Genomic DNA, 15,774 nt, shown 5'->3' with positions numbered 1-15,774 from the left:
GGTGGAGCCCACTGCCTGGGGTGGACGGGGAGTTGCTTCAGTTCCTACCAGTTCAGCAGAACCGGTAAGCATTGCCTGTTTAGGATGATGCTTACAGATCATGCCTATATTAGGGACACAAAAGATTAGGTAGTACAGAGAGGCAATAGAGTCTCCATAATCTAGATTGGAATTAGGCTCTGGAATTTTGTGGAATGGGCCATGATACTGGTTTCTTGTAAAGTGGTAAGATGAATTCCTCTTCTAGGATGAAACAAGAAGTTGGTGTGACCAGGTTAAACACGTTCTTTGAGTTTGGAGAGAGGCTGATACATGGAGAGGCAAATTGGGTTAAATGACAGGTTTGTTTGGTGGATGTAGAAAATTGGAGAATAGTTATTTTGAAATCTTATCTTGACAAGCTGATGTACGTGAGCTTCATATTTTATAGTAATTGATAACAAGTGTGTTTAGTGTTTCATTTGGATAGTTTTAAGGCCTGAAGGAATTTTAGTAAAATATACTTCCATATTAAAATTACTGTAGGAAAATTTCACGAAAAATTACTTATTATTATGAAGTTCAGTCTTTTTGTGTTTCCTAATCCTGAATTCAAGTATTTATTACATGGAAAGCCCTGTGTTTCACAGTATTTGGAGTGCTGTTAATTTTACTCCTCTATTTTGACAACTCAGATCCTCTTGAGCTTGATGCTTACACATCTGACTACTCATCTGGGGAAAGAATGAGAACTGATGACAAAACTGACATCCAAAAGAAAGGCAGAAGTTCACATAAGGACTATAAGTCTGCATTTTCAGCAAATTTTAATGTAGAATATTAAGGTTGTTTTTACTGGAATCTTGTCTAAATTCAGTAATGTAGTATCACCTCTCATCTCAACAGTGAGATGAGGTGTTGTTACATCTTACTATACCTACCTATAAAAAGTTGTTTCTGCAGGATGGCAGAGTGACATCATCCCCTTTCCCCAGTGCTGGCTGCCACGCCATGCCTCCTTCCTCCCCTGTGCTTGGCAGCCAGGAGGAGAGCGCAGAGCTTATAAAGCCTCAGCAGCTCCTCCCCCACCCTGCGCCTGCTGGGCAGAGCAGGGCCTAACGTTGCCTCGACCGGGGAGGTGGTTGTGGTGGTTTATAGTTAGGCCATGACAGAGTGTAGGGCGGGGGGGAAGGGCCTGGGCTGGAGGAGGGGATCCAGGCTGGTGCAATGGAAGGCAGGGGTGTGGAGAGGGAGAAGGGACCCAGTCTCTTGCAGCTACAGCCCAGCCCTCTCTGGTGGGGTTGGAGAGCTGTGGGGACTGCCTATCCCCACAAATGGGGTGGAGGGACGGGTGTTGATAAGCATAGCGAGCAGGGGTAACACCCCCTAGTAATAAGTTGCTGAAGTTAAAAGCTATTCTATCCTTAAGTAGAGAATTTCCATCCTGTTTTGAAATCAGCAACTACTTGATCATGATTGCAATTTTGTGTATTCCTATTTAATTTTTTGCAGGCTTATAAAAAGAAGGGGATAAACTGTAACTCCTGTGAAGAAAGATTTTTACTCCGTTTTGGATTTGTTCAATGGTGTTTTTTTTGGTTCTCAATTGGAAATTCTTCCAGAATGTAGTAACAAAAAAATTACTCCAACCTTAATTGCAGGATTGTTGGTCTGCATCTTGTCAGTACCCTAGCAATCAGACCCCCTCAAATTGTCTATTCTAGACCAGTGATTCCTAACCTTTTCAAGCATATAGATCCCTTTTCAGTCTATTAAAGCTTCACAGCTTTACCTCCTCTCTTCCCCCCCCCCCCCCCGGAGAAAATAAAAAGAAAAGAAAAGTAAGGATCAAGCCCACGCAGTGGGCCCTATCCTTATTTTAAAACTTTCCACTGACCCTCTGCAGTACCATCTTGGACCACCAATGGTCTGCAGACCACAGGTTGAGAACGACTATGCTAGAGGGTTTGATGTGAGTGTCTCATTCCATTAACAACTTAATCTCATCTTGCAAATATAATTATGTAACATTTTTCATCTGTGTAGACTGGATCGTCTCTTCATTTTATTGGACACTGGTACCACACCAGTAACAAGAAAAGCGGCTGCACAGCAACTTGGTGAGGTGGTGAAACTCCATCCCCATGAACTGAATAATCTCTTATCTAAAGTAAGCATCTATTTTTTCTTTTTTTTAATGTAACATCAGATCCTTTCCAAATAGAGAATTGAAATGGGAATAAAATTAGATTTGTTTTCTGATGTGACAGCGAAGTGTTATTTGGCAATCTCCTCTTTTAGGAGACCATCTAAAAGAATCCCCCAAATTGACAACTATTTTGCTTCACTCTGATAAAGTTATTGTTTAATGGAAGTGATCTCCTAATTAAAACTGTGGGATTGTCACTTAAGATTGCTTTCACTATGTATTCAAGACGTGATTAATTCTTAATTCTTCATTCAATATTTGCTGTAATCTGGAAAGAGAAACTTGATTCATCAGTTTTCTACTGTTACCTCCGTAGTTCAGAAGTTTGATCTACATTGGGGTGGGCAATAAACTTTAATGGGGGTCACTCCAAGATTTTGGCAAGTACTCAAGGGCTGCATTTCTGTTGAAGAGGTTGGGTGCAGAAGAGAACTTGGCGTAGGAGACTGGAGTGCAGGAGGGAGTGTGGAGTCTGATAGGGAGTTGTAAAGGAGGTGCAGAGGGCTCGGGTGATGGCTTGGGGCAGGGGAATGGGGTACAGGGTCAGGGAAGGGGTATGGGTGCCAGAGAAGATTCTGGCCTGAGGTAAGGGTGTTGGAGAGTGGTGCATGGTCTGGGAGGGAGTTGTGACCTGGGGGAAAGGGGTACAGAGAGTTTGGGTGGTGGCCTGGGGCAAATACAGGCAGTCCCCGAGTTACGCGGATCCGACTTATGTCGGATCCGCAGTTACAAATGGGGATTTTCTTGCCCCGGAGGACTGGAGTGGCGGGTTGCCTGGTCCCGCCGCCCGCCTCCTCCGGGGCGAGAAAAGCTGCTCCCCGTCTCCCTGGTCTGCTGGGGGAGCCAGCAGACCAGGGAGACGGGGAGCAAAGCGGCGGAGGACCCGGGCCGGACCCGCGGCACTGATCTGGAAGCGCCACAGGTCCGGCCCCGGGTCCTCTGCTGCTTTGCTCAGTGTCTTCCTGGTCTGCTGGGGGGGGACGCAGCTAGTGTCTCCCCCACCCCCCCAGCAGACCAGGGAGACGTGGAGCAAAGCCCGGGGCCTGTGGTAGAGCAGGTGGGGCGCTGCTCGGTTGGTCCAGTAGCGCCGAGGAGCGGCCGCGCTACTGGACCAACCCAGCAGCACCCGAGCTGCTCTGCCCCGGGCTTCCTGGAATCAGCTGCTGATCAGTTTCAGCAGCAGCTGACTTGGGGACGCCTGGGGTTCTTACGTTGAATCTGTATATAAGTCGGAACTGGTGTTCAGATTCAGCCGCCGTTGAAACTGATCAGTTTCAGCAGCGGCTGAATCTGGATGCCAGTTCCGACTTACATACAGATTCAGCTTAGGGACTGTAGGTTTGTTCTTATCTTGTACGTAACCCGGGGACTGCCTGTAGTTGGGGAGGTGAAAGGGCAGGGGAGAGGTGACAGAGGCAGGCTGTGGCTGGGAGGTGCTGACCTAGGCAGCTTCTAGTCAGCATCCCTGCAGGAATTTGAAGGCTTCCGTTGCAAGCTGCTCCGCACGGCTCTCTGCTCCAGGCACGGTAAAGGAGTGGCCGGGAGAGAGAGAGAAGGAGGATGCTTCATTGTCTGCCCCTGCCACCAGCAAAATATCTCTGCTGCTATTGGTCAAACTGGCCAATGGGAGCTGAGAGATTTTGCTGAGGGGCAGAGCAGAGCACCAAGCCTCCCTTCTCACTCCCAAAATAGAACAGCCACATTTAAAGTGGCTGTTGCTCTGCTGTACTGTGCTTAAGGGTTCCAGCGAGGCAGCCGCGGGCCAGATCTGGTGGCTTGGTGGGCTGGCTCTGGCCCACTGGTGGCCTCTTGCCCACCTCTGATCTACATGTTTCAAGGCTGACTGATTAGTAGCAGGTTTATGATTAGCATTGATTTTTAAAGGACTGAAGATGTTCATTTCTTTATTTTAATCCAGATGGATTTAGTTTGCAAACACAAATCCAGTTAAAAACCCAGAATCACCAAAAGTAATATTCATTTGACTGCAAATGGAAACAGAATGATCTCAGCTCTTTTCTTATTGAATGGATATGTATACCATAATTGATGCCGTTATCAGAGTGGCCAGAATAATGAATACTGTGCCACGTTTACCAAAAGATATAATGATAAATTGGTGTAGAAAAGTGTGTGCTGTCACGTCTCCTGTTGGTGGTCCTTGGGCAAAAATTGTATGCGTACTTTCTCAAGCTGAGAAAATAGTCTAGATCTTAAAAAGCAGCAAGCTGAATCAGGATGATAGGATGCAAAATCGTGTGTCGTAATCTAAGTTCTCTCTAAGCTGTGTGGTTTCCTATAGAGACCCATGTAGGGACTCAGGGCTATGGTGAGGAGAGATGCTTCTTCCCAAGCCCTGAAGTTGCTCCGGCCAGGGTAGATGTGTGCTGTGGCCAGTGGAGAAGCAGTTAGCTGCTGGTCTGATTTATGGGTGGAAGGGTGGGGAAGGTCCATGGGGCTCTGCATATTGCCCCTACCACTGGATCAGCACTCCTATTCGCTGGCATTTGTGAGCAAGAATGGTGTGCTGCAGAGCCTCATGCCCTGCTAGGATCCAGACCTACTTGTTGCTTCTGGGGTACAGTGTGGTGCCTCAGGATGGGCAGGCACCAGGCAGCCTGCTTTAATGCTGCTGACCAGAACCTCCCAGGTAAGCCTGAGCCCAACTGCCTGCCCAACCCTGAGCCCCCTCCTTCCCAAACTCGGCCACCTCCTGCTTTCCAACTCCCTCATCCCAAAAGCCCACACTCACAGCCCAGAGCATGTTACCTGAACTCAAATCCCCAGCCCAGAATTTGTACCCCCTCCTGCATCCCAACCACCAAGCCTGAGCCCCTCCCAGTCTGGTGCCCTCTCTTGAATCCCAAACCCCTCATCCTCGGAGCCATCACCCCTTCTTACACTCCACCCCCTGCCTCAACCCACAGCCCCTCCTGTATTTCCAAATCCCTCTGCTCCCTCCTATACCCAGAACCCCCACTTTAGAGCTCTCAACTGATTGGCTCCATCCCTGCCACACACTGTGACACTGTGCAGAATGACTTTTAGTATGTTATATGCCATCTCCATATTGGTGCACATAACAAAGTCAGTCCATTATGCACATGGACATAAAAAAATAGAGCAAGCACTGGTCTTAACTACTTGTTTGAGTTGGTGCTGGTTAATGAGCAGGCTAAGTGCTATTGATGACAAAGCAATGTGTATTCTGTTTCTTCCATGTTCAAGCTGTATTTTAAATGGAGTTTTTTGACCCATTGCATATAAATTGATCTTGTACAGCACCCAGTGCATTGGATGGCCGCTATGCTCATGAAATGAAAATTTATTTCAAGGTTTAGGTAACTAATTCATTTTCAAATCTTTCTTTAAAGGTGTTAATATACTTAAGAAGCACAAATTGGGATACTCGCATTGCAGCTGGCCAGGCTGTTGAAGCAATAGTGAAAAATGTACCCGAGTGGAATCCAACTCCACGACCAAAACAAGGTGCTTTTTAAGTGAACTGTAAGCAGTTGATGCTAACTCTACTGTACACTTATTCTAGAATAAAATTTGTCAGTCTTTCCCAATCTGCTTTATAAGCACAGTCTGAACACTACATAGGTAGAATCCATATTCAGCCTCTTAATAGGGTTTTGCTTTATTAAGGAAAGAATGCAACCAAAGGTTAAACCAATTCTTCTGCATAAATTTGGCTTCTTCTAGGATTTCATCAGGATTGCTCATCTCTCATTCTAGATTTTTTTTTTTTTTTTTTTTGCTCATCTCACATTCTAGATAAATAAAACACCTTCATGAAATAGCAAAATTCCATTAATCCTTAAAGCTGTTAGAGTTGAGTGTTTTAAACCTGTTGCAAACACTTCCTCTTGCCCTTTTCCACCTTACACTCACCACTGAACATGCCCACCTAGTAGAAGGAGGAGTGATGTTATTGTGTTGCTTTGCCCAGATATTTTGTGAACATCTCCAGTTACTTTTCTACAAAAAATCTGTATGGCTAAAACTACTAAGAGCCAGGTCTGTATGTACTGTCTCTAATTTTGGAGATAGTGAAGTCATTTGATTCTACTGATATTTGTTGGCCCAGTATATATTACTCTGTTATGGTCCTATTATCTGGATGCTGAATATAATTATTGGACAAGTCAGTTCTCCCTCCTGTCTTTTGGGTATGTATACACCCAACTCTTGTGCTTCTGTAAAACTGAAAAAAATAGGTTGTACTAATGCTGACTTGGGTATATAGACTTCCTAATAATAAATCACATTACATTGTAAGTGAGCAATATTTTGTTTGTTTAAATTAGGTAAGCAAATAATTGGTATACTACTTAGATTTTGGATAGGCCCACATTTGTGTTTGAAGTGCACAAATCCTGATAACTTGTGAGCATATCAACCTTGTGGGCCTGTAAATCTGTTTGTGCACACAAAATAGGTACAGCTAGCTAAGGTATGAAACACAAGCATCTTCATGAGGGCAATATTTCTAGACACATTTTATTGGCTCTGATGGATTGTGATATGTAGATTCTTCTCTCCATGAGACCTTTGAACTCACAAATTAAAATACTTGTATTTGTTTTCTGAGGAAACTCTTCCTTTCCCACCTTTTGCCCCTGCTTCTCATGTGAAAGAGCATTGCTGTTGACTTATCTTTAAAGTTTCATTTTTAATTTCTATCTAGAATCTGATTCAGAAAGTCCTATGGATGATTCATCTGCCACTGATCGTCTGCGTTTTGATAGATTTGATATATGTCGACTGTTAAAACATGGAGCGTCTCTTCTTGGGTCTGCTGGTGCAGAATTTGAGGTCCAAGAAGATAAATCAGGTTTGTGTTCTATTTAATTTATATCTATACACATATAACTGGGAAATAAATCGGTGCATGTGTTGACTGTATTATAGGTTGTGGCAATCAAAGATCTCTCCTGCTAGGAAGTAGGTATGAGGAACTTGCTAAATCAAGACTGTCTGTTTTGGTTTGGGTTCTCAGTTGAGGCCGGAGGAATCAATTATTGCTACTCAGCTCTGCTTGCAAAATAGTTTCTATGCTAAAGTAGTGGGATTGGTGGGATTTTTTTTTTTTAAAAAAGTCATTGTCTCAGCAGAGCTATGATAAATGCAGGGGGGGGGAAATGAAATAAGATGTTTGTAGTTGAGTTCAAAGGGAAAATGACAAGAGAAAAGGAAAAGTAAGGTTTTTACAGCAACAGTAATTCAGCCACATTGTTCATGTACAGGTTTTCTATTTTTAGCCTAAGTCTATTGTAATATCTTTTTGTATTTCTGGTGTACATCAAAAAGGCTTAATTTTCCTGCTTCTTTATAAAATCATGACTTTTGTGACCTCAGACTTGACTTAACCTTAGCATGGTTTTGGGATTCTCAAATGTTTTCATAGGGTGAATTGCATTTTAATAGAGTTTGTGACTGGAGAGGTATTGCAGGTCTCTCAGATAGTATTAATGTGACAACCACGGAAATTGACTGCACAGGAAAACCGTATCATGAAAGTTTTTTTTTTTTTTTTTTTTTTTTTTTTAAGCTTTATTAAAAAATGGTCCTGTAGCACCTTAGTGACTAACACATATATATGTATTTAGTACCATCAGACACAGGCAAAGTGTGTGTGTCTTTGTCTGTCTAAGATGCTACAGGACCTCTTGTGTTTTTGTTTGTTTTAAGTATTTTTAAGTTACAGGCAACATGGCTACACCTCTGAGACTGTTTCAGCTTTGTTAGTGATAAACTAGGAAATAACGGAGAGGAGCCAGCAACATATGATGAGCCAGCTGTCCAGCAAGTGCTCCATGAACATTGTGTTCCACAGACTAGTGGTGATGGTTATAAACATTTTATGGTACTATCTAAAGGCACCATTTGGGATTGAGGTCCTACTATGTTAGCTGTTGTGCAGGTGTAGATAAGAGACAATCCTTGCCCTGAACAGTTTCAATCTAAACAAAACAGAACAAAGTAGGAGATGTTAAATCCCTATGAGAGAGAATTTGAAGAAATAGTTCTGCTTTATTAGATGTGACTTTTTTTTATTTGTTGGGTTTGTTTTTTAAATCGGAGATAGTAAGATGAGGAGTGTGGAAGGGGAAAGAGGCCTCTGTAGACCATAGTCAGCATCTTGGGTTTGGTAGACATCATAAAAGAGGTGCGTCTTAATGAGTGTTGCGTGTTGGGTTTTTTTTAAGGAGGACAAGATGTAACAGCTGCGTGCTATATTAATGAGTTTTTTCTGAACATTAGGAGTGGCATGAGTGCACACAGATGCTAAAGGAAGGAAGCTAACTCATGCACAGAAAAAGCTGGATGTTGACAGAGCCCTCAGTGTTGCCTAGAGTGCACCATGCGGTGCTCTGGCAGCGATTTAAATGCCCTGGGGCTTTTTGTATTGCTGGGCACTGGGACAACTGCTCCCTTTGTCCCTGCTTCCCACCCTTTCCCTGTCGGCAGGCCTGACTAGGATCATGAAGTTTGTTCACAGTGAAAGAGAGGAACCGTTAGGGTAGGGGTCAGCAACCTGTGGCACACGAGCTGATTTTTCTATGGTACACAGGGTGGGAGCTTAGTCCCACCTCTCCTACCCGCACAGTGGGGAGCTTGTGCTGTGGCTCGAGCCTCAACCACAGCAGGCTGGAGCACCAGCTCTGGATTCCTGCTTGGGGGAGAAGAGGCAGGAGAGGCGCATGCGTCCCTGGGGCTGTCCCTGCCTGTCCTGTGCGTACAGCTATGGTGTTAAAGCCCCTCCCCACTGCACTACAGGCTCTGTCTCCTGCTTCACTGGCTGGGCCTGCTCCACAGATTGGAGCTGGGTGGCCAGTCACATGTGGGTGCCGGGGCCCAGGGCTGTGCTGTGCTGCTCCCCATGAGGTATGGGTGTGTGAGGACGGGGAGCAGGGTTCCCTTTCAGTTGCTTGCCTATGCGGCCATGCACAAAAAAAATCTTAGACCTGCCCAAGTCACCTGCAGAGCCATGCAGAAGCACACTCAACCACTTACTTTTCTGCTGGACAGGAAAGTGAGTGGTGGTGGTCTGGTGGGTTCTGGCAAGGCCGTGTGGTGCGAGTGGCTCGCCTGCCTCACCCCCATTTGCTCTGGCTGGCCCCGGGGCATGGTGAGGCGATCCCTGTTTGAGCAGCTTCACTGGCCCCACTTCCAGCTACGATGGGTGGAACGCCACAGCCTAGTCAGCACCGGAGCTGCGTGTCAGTACCAGAGCCACCACGTGGCAGAAGGTGGTTGGTTGGGCAGCCATGGGTGGTACTGGAGCTGCCTAGTGGTGGGTGGTGGCGGCCCAGGCTGGATGGCCAGGACCAGAGCTGCCAAGTGGTGGGTGGCAGTGGCAGCTCTGGGGCCGGAGCTGTTGCACGTCGCCCAAACCTATCTCTGCACATCCTCCCCCCCTCCCTCCCCCCCTTCCCGGCTCTTGGCAGCAGACACCAGCCAGAAGCCCTAGCACCCTTATCCTAGGAGCAACTGGCTTGGAGTGCTGGGCAGCACAGTCCCAGCTGCCCCATCACCCAGTGTTTGAGGGAGTTGGGCAGCCCTAGTTTTGCTCTCCCCTTTCCCTCCCCCCGCAATAATGGGCAGCCCCGTTCCAGCCACCCTCTAGTGAGGAGCTGTCAGTTCCCTGACCTCTCAGACCCCCCATCCTGAGTTCTTCCCCTTGCCTTGAATCCTGCAACCCCCAAGTCACCTCATATCTTCCCCCCCCCCCCCGATTCCTGTACCACAGGGTCATGCACCTTGTTAATTATTGTGTGTGTTTAAAACTGGCACCATGGTAGTGCAGATCCGAGCAAGCGCATATGATGTCAATGTTGGGTATGTCTACGCTGCATGGCTATTTCAGGATACCAGAGCTAACCCTGGAATAGCCACCCTGCGTCTACACAAGTCGGCCAACAGTTCAAAATAAATTACGGGCGTGCTATTTCACCATCTCAGTACACCTCATTGCATGAGGGATAATGGATGGCTTGAAATAGCGTGTTATTTCAAAATTTGGCGTTGTGTAGATGCGCCAAACTTCAGAATAAACTAATTTGAAATAAGATACACAATTTGCATAGCTCAAATTGTTTAGTTTAGGGTGCTGTGTAGATGCACCCTTAATGAATAAGACAAAACTCACTCCGCACACAGCTGGGAAAACTTAGAGTGAACACTGGCTCCTTCCCTAGTGCCCGCCTGGAGCCTGTGACTCCAGGCACAGTGGAAGGGTAAGTCCTGGGCAAAGGGCTGCGCCAGACAGGGAAGTTATTCTGTTCTCCTTCCTCACCCAGTGCTGCTTCCCTGCCAGTGAGTATGCTGAGGGGAACAGGGATGTGAGAGTGGGAGTGAAAGAGGATGCGGGGGGAAATGGGAGGGGGCAGGGGCTGCACTGCAGGGAATGGGGCAATGCAGGGGGATCAGGCTGTGGCGGGGAGGGGGAATCATGGCCTTATTCAGTTCTCTGAAATCCTTTGATTTGTCTGTAATTTGGAAGTGCCTAATCCTCACCATATCTAGGTATTCAGAACTTCCCAAGCTTTAAATAGGTTTTTCAAGTTTGCGTGGTAGGCAAGTACCATTATTTTTTTTTATTTTGTGATGAGACTTTCACAACTTAATACATCGTTTGTGGCAGAACTAGGACTAGATTCTAAGCAGATGTGAGTTCTAAACCCAATCATAAAACTATCCTTTCCTTCCTACAGAATTCAATTCTCCATCAGGAGCCATAACTGGGGGAAACTAGCATGGAATAATCTTAGTTTTTTGTTAGCTGTGGGATTTTTGTTGTTGGTTTTTAAATAAGACATGTTTAATTTTTATTTAGCAAGGCTCCATTATTGATAGTCCTCTGTGCAATATAGTAACTGCTCATTCCCTTTCTCCAAAATGCCTTTCCACAAAATCCAGAAAAATGTCATTTTAAAATCCCATGCATGTAATGTAGTTCAGTGAATCTTGTGGAAGCTGTTTAAAAGCCTTGTAGAACTTTTTTCTGTGGAAATCTAATACCACTCTAGTTAGGTATTTATATTGTTATGAAAACAGATCTTTACAAAAGTCAATATATTTTGGGTTAAACAAAATCTTAAAGCTTTTAACATGTTTGTGGAATAGCTCATCAAACAGATCTCTGATTCTGTTTTGTTCCCATAAATTAGAACGTTACAGTAAAAGTAATTATCAAGGCTTCAGCAATAAATCTATTGGACACTTGTGTTTTTCAAAATGAAATATAAAAGCTGACCTTTTTTAGGTGAAGTTGATCCTAAAGAGAGGATAGCACGACAAAGGAAACTGTTACAAAAGAAACTTGGCCTTGATATGGGAGCTGCAATTGGAATGAACACTGAAGACCTGTTCAATGATGAGGATTTGGACTATACTCCTACTTCAGCTTCACTTGTGAACAAACAACCTGTAGGTAAAACCTTGGGCTGTTTAAGAATAATACAGTGGGTTTGCTTCATTTGTGCTTCTGCCATTGTAAATCATTACAAGTCAAGTTTAGTATTTAAAATGTAATTTTGCGCTGTCTTCCAAACACTGGTTCACATAAATTGAACACACTTAGTACAGTGCCACACTACAGCTCTGGGTTTCAAGTAACGTGAGTGGTATAGGGAATTGTGAACAAGGGAGAAGGAGGAGTTTTCTGTCTTTGTTTCTGCTTGGGGGCTGGAAGTGAACTTTATGTTCAGACAAGATTGACATTGAATGGATTCTTATTGTTTCAGATTCTTCAGGCTGCTGAGTTGATTGATTCAGAATTTCGAGCTGGTATGAGTAGTAGACAAAAAAATAAAGCTAAAAGAATGGCTAAACTATTTGCAAAGCAAAGATCCAGGGATGCAGTAGAGACTAATGAGAAGAGGTATTGCCAATACTGCTTTCTTGGTTGGTGGTTTTCTTGTTGTGCAGTAAGTCATCAGGCCAGCGTAGGGTTGCCAGGTGTCCGGTATTGACCCGGACAGTCTGGTATCTTTGCCTCCTCTCCGGTTTAAAAAAAAAATTCAGAAAATACTGGACATCTAAAATATCTGGTATTTTTTGAATTTTTTTCCCTTCCAGGAGGCAAAAATACCGGACACCTGGCAACCCTACGACACCCCCGGCCGGCCTCCTCCCACCCCCGGTCCTCCAGCCGGGCCTCCCCGGATGCCCCCTCGTCCCCCTGCTTACCTCGTTCCACAGGGGCTTGTCTTGTGGCTGGAACAGAATAACAAAATGGCCATTGGCGCAAAAGAAAGCCGCCTCTTAAAGGGGCCATGCTGATTTTTTTTTTTAAATTGGGGGGGGGGGGGGACTACTTTCAGGGTCCTTTTTTGTCTCAACAGAATTTTTTCCCGTGGGTGGGTGGGGTTTTTTTTTTTGGGGGGGGGGGGAGGCGGTTTGTTTGTTTTTTGGTTAAACCATCTGGCAACCCTAGGCTAGCCCAGCCCAGCCATTCCCATTCGGGCTTGGTTCTGAGAACTTTTCAATGAAGCTTGGTTTCACCTGTCAGTAATTCCAATAAATATATAAACTAATGATGCACCATTCTTTATTGCTGCATAATAGAGAGAAACAAAATATTATCTGTTGTCAGACAAGTATAAATGTGGTGTTGCCCTCAAAAGTTAGAGCACTAGGCCTCACTCCCTGACTGTCTTATGAGTGCCTTATTTCTAAGTATATCTGCTGTCTAATTGTCTGCTCTGAGTAAAGTCTGGGACATTCTTAAAATGTCACCAAAAGTGTACTTTTTGTAATGCAGAAAGTTTCACTGAGAATTCAATGATAGGATAAACAGTATCCTTAATCACAAATTCATTTGTTATATACGCACTTGAGGTACTTTTCTAACCATCCTAGAATTGTGATGAATCTATCTAGTGAAGCAGAACTCAGTCTTTCAAGTGATCTGATAGTAGCCCTAACAGTAAAATATGTATGCATCTTAAAAAGTGGGGTTTATCCACAGAAGCTTATGCTCAGTAAATCTGTTAGTCTTTAAGGTGCCATGGGGACTCCTCATTGTTTTTGCAAATACAGGCAGTCCCCGGGTTACGTACAAGATAGGGACTGTAGGTTTGTTCTTAAGTTGAATCTGTATGTAAGTCGGAACTGGCGTCCAGATTCGGCCGCTGCTGAAACTGACCGCCAGTTCTGACTTGCATACAGATTCAACTTAAGAACCCCAAGCGTCCCCAAGTCAGCTGCTGCTGAAACTGATCAGCGCTGATTCCAGGAAGCCTGGGGCAGAGCAACTCTTCCTCGGGCTTCCTGTAGTCAGCGCTGGTCAGTTTCAGCAGTGGCTGACTTGGGGACGCCTCGGGCAGAGCAGCTGGGGTGCTGCTGGGTTGCTCCAGTAGCACTGCTCCTCGGCGCTACTGGACCAACCCAGCAGCACCCCAGCTGCTCTGCCCCAGGCGTCCTGATTCAGCCGCTGCTGAAACTGACCAGCAGCGGCTGAATCAGGACGCCTGGGGCAGAGCAGCTCGGGTGCTGCCGGGTTGGTCCAGTAGTGCCCAGAGTGGCGCTGCGGGACCAACCGGCAGCGCCCCAGCTGCTCTGCCCCAAGGTCCAGCAACAAAAGCCTGGTCTGCTGGGGGGGGCACACTAACTGCGCCCCCCGCCCCCCAGCAGACCAGGGACAAGGGGAGCAAAGCCGCAGTGGCAGCGGGGTGCCGCGCCTCTGAGGCTTTGCTCTGGCAAAGCCTCAGAGGTACGGGACCACGCCGCCGCTGCGGCTTCGCTCCCAGTGCCCCTGGTCTGCTGGAGACGGTCTCGGATGGCTGCCTGTGAGCTCCGGGGCGAGAGAGCCCCGTTCGTAAGTGCGGATCCGACGTAAGTCGGGGACTGCCTGTACAGCCTAATACTGCTACTCCTGAGTAAAATGTTGTTATTTTCTTTTTTTACTTAAACACTATGAATACAGGACTCTAGTTAACCCTTTAGCTGGAGATTTGTTTTTCTATAATGTAATACATTCATAGTTGTTGTTGTTAAGGATCTGATGGTAATGAGACTCAAAATCATGAGTTTATGGAGATCAATAGAGGCTACATTTTTCTTTAATATTTTCTTCTCTGATTTATACCAATTAATTGTCCTCTACTGTTATGGAAAAAACAAAATTAATTTGTTTTAGATGTTTGAAAATTCCTCTCATTGCATATCCTTGTTCATGTAGATGGGAGAGGTTGGGAAGTGGAGTGGTATTGAGTGTTCTTGTCTCACCCTTTATTAACTAGATCACTGAGTCATAATGTTCATGGTAATTGTTGCATACAAGAAATAAATTCCAACATATTTAGCTGCTAAATGTAACTTGGCTAACGTCTTACCTTGGTTAATTAAAAAGAAAGTCTTCAATTTTCTACTGAAGTAATTAAAGAATGAACATAAATGAGAATTTGACAAACGTTTTCAAGACACTCTCACAGGAGTGATTACTCCTCCTCCTACAATGCATAATGCGTCTATTCACAAACATGACATATTTTAATTTCCTTTTTAGTAATGATAGCACTGATGGGGAACCAGAAGAAAAGCGTAGAAAAGTAACAAATGTTGTCATCAACCAGCCTGCCACTGACTCAAAAGCTTTGGTAGACAATTCATCAGAAGAGGTACAATGTGTCTCCTTTTATTAAGGGATTGATAACTTGATGAGGGCTACTGTTACACTTATTTTTAAACTAGCAGGTGAGGCCCATCGTTGACCGGGCACAGTACTTTTGTGTAGATTAAATTTATTTAATTTCTTGAACTTTCCAATATGTAATAGAATTTTTTATTAATGTGTTTGCAAAAGGGAAGTCAAAGAGGTTTTTTTCAAATTTGAAGTTGAAATCTTACAAACATTCACTTTATAGAATAATTACCAAACATAATAAATTTGACTCACTCGTAAAGCTTCCATTACTCTTTCCATAACTAATTTGAATTATTTTGTGATTTGTAACAGTACATTTTTTTGCACTAAAATGAGTTGAATAGGTGACTCGATTTTAATTTTTGTTAGCAAATATTTATGAACTCTAATCATAGAATAAAATCATAGAGCTGGAAGAGACCTCAGGAAGTCATCAAGTCCAGCCCCCTGCCCAAGACAGGACCAGTCCCAACTAAATCAACCCAGCCAGTGCTTTGTCAAGCCAAGACTTAAAAACCTCTAGGGGTGGAGATTCCACCACCTCCCTAGGTAACCCATTCAAGTACTTGACCCCACCCTCCTAGTGAAATAGTTTTTCCTAATTTCCAACCTAGACCTCCCCCACTGTAACTTGAGACCATTGCTCCTTGTTCTGCCATCTGTCATTACTGTGAACAGCCTTTCTCCTGTCTCTTCTGAACCTCCCTTCAGGAAGTTGAAGGCTGCTATCAAATCCCCCCTCACTCTTTTCTTCTGCAGATTAAACAAACCCAAATCCCTCAGTCTCTCCTCATAGCTCATGTGCTCCAGCCCCCTAATCATTTTGGTCGCCCTCCTTTGGACCTTCTGCAATCCTTTCTATAAGTCATTACTTTTTTCTGATTGGAAAAACAAAAATAATTATTTAAACCTTTCACCCAGCATATTC

At 44.7% G+C, this 15,774-nt stretch overlaps 1 protein-coding gene across 1 annotated transcript in view; it reads left to right on the top strand.

Moving 5' to 3' along the window:
- Positions 1–15,774, top strand: part of BTAF1 (B-TFIID TATA-box binding protein associated factor 1) — a 112,133-nt gene that overhangs the window by 9,830 nt on the left and 86,529 nt on the right. Inside the window, exons 2-7 of the mRNA XM_014581830.4 lie at positions 2,026–2,149; positions 5,563–5,677; positions 6,882–7,028; positions 11,463–11,626; positions 11,944–12,080; positions 14,709–14,820. Of these exons, the coding sequence (XP_014437316.1) occupies positions 2,026–2,149; positions 5,563–5,677; positions 6,882–7,028; positions 11,463–11,626; positions 11,944–12,080; positions 14,709–14,820 (799 nt within the window). The remainder of the gene's footprint in view (positions 1–2,025; positions 2,150–5,562; positions 5,678–6,881; positions 7,029–11,462; positions 11,627–11,943; positions 12,081–14,708; positions 14,821–15,774) is intronic.

This window comes from Pelodiscus sinensis, chromosome 8 (assembly GCF_052426305.1).
Source record: "Pelodiscus sinensis isolate ZL-2025 chromosome 8, ASM5242630v1, whole genome shotgun sequence".
In the NCBI taxonomy this organism is placed as follows: domain Eukaryota; kingdom Metazoa; phylum Chordata; order Testudines; family Trionychidae; genus Pelodiscus; species Pelodiscus sinensis.
The sequence above is the reverse complement of the archived record's forward strand: the minus strand, read 5'-3'. Positions and strand labels throughout refer to the sequence as shown.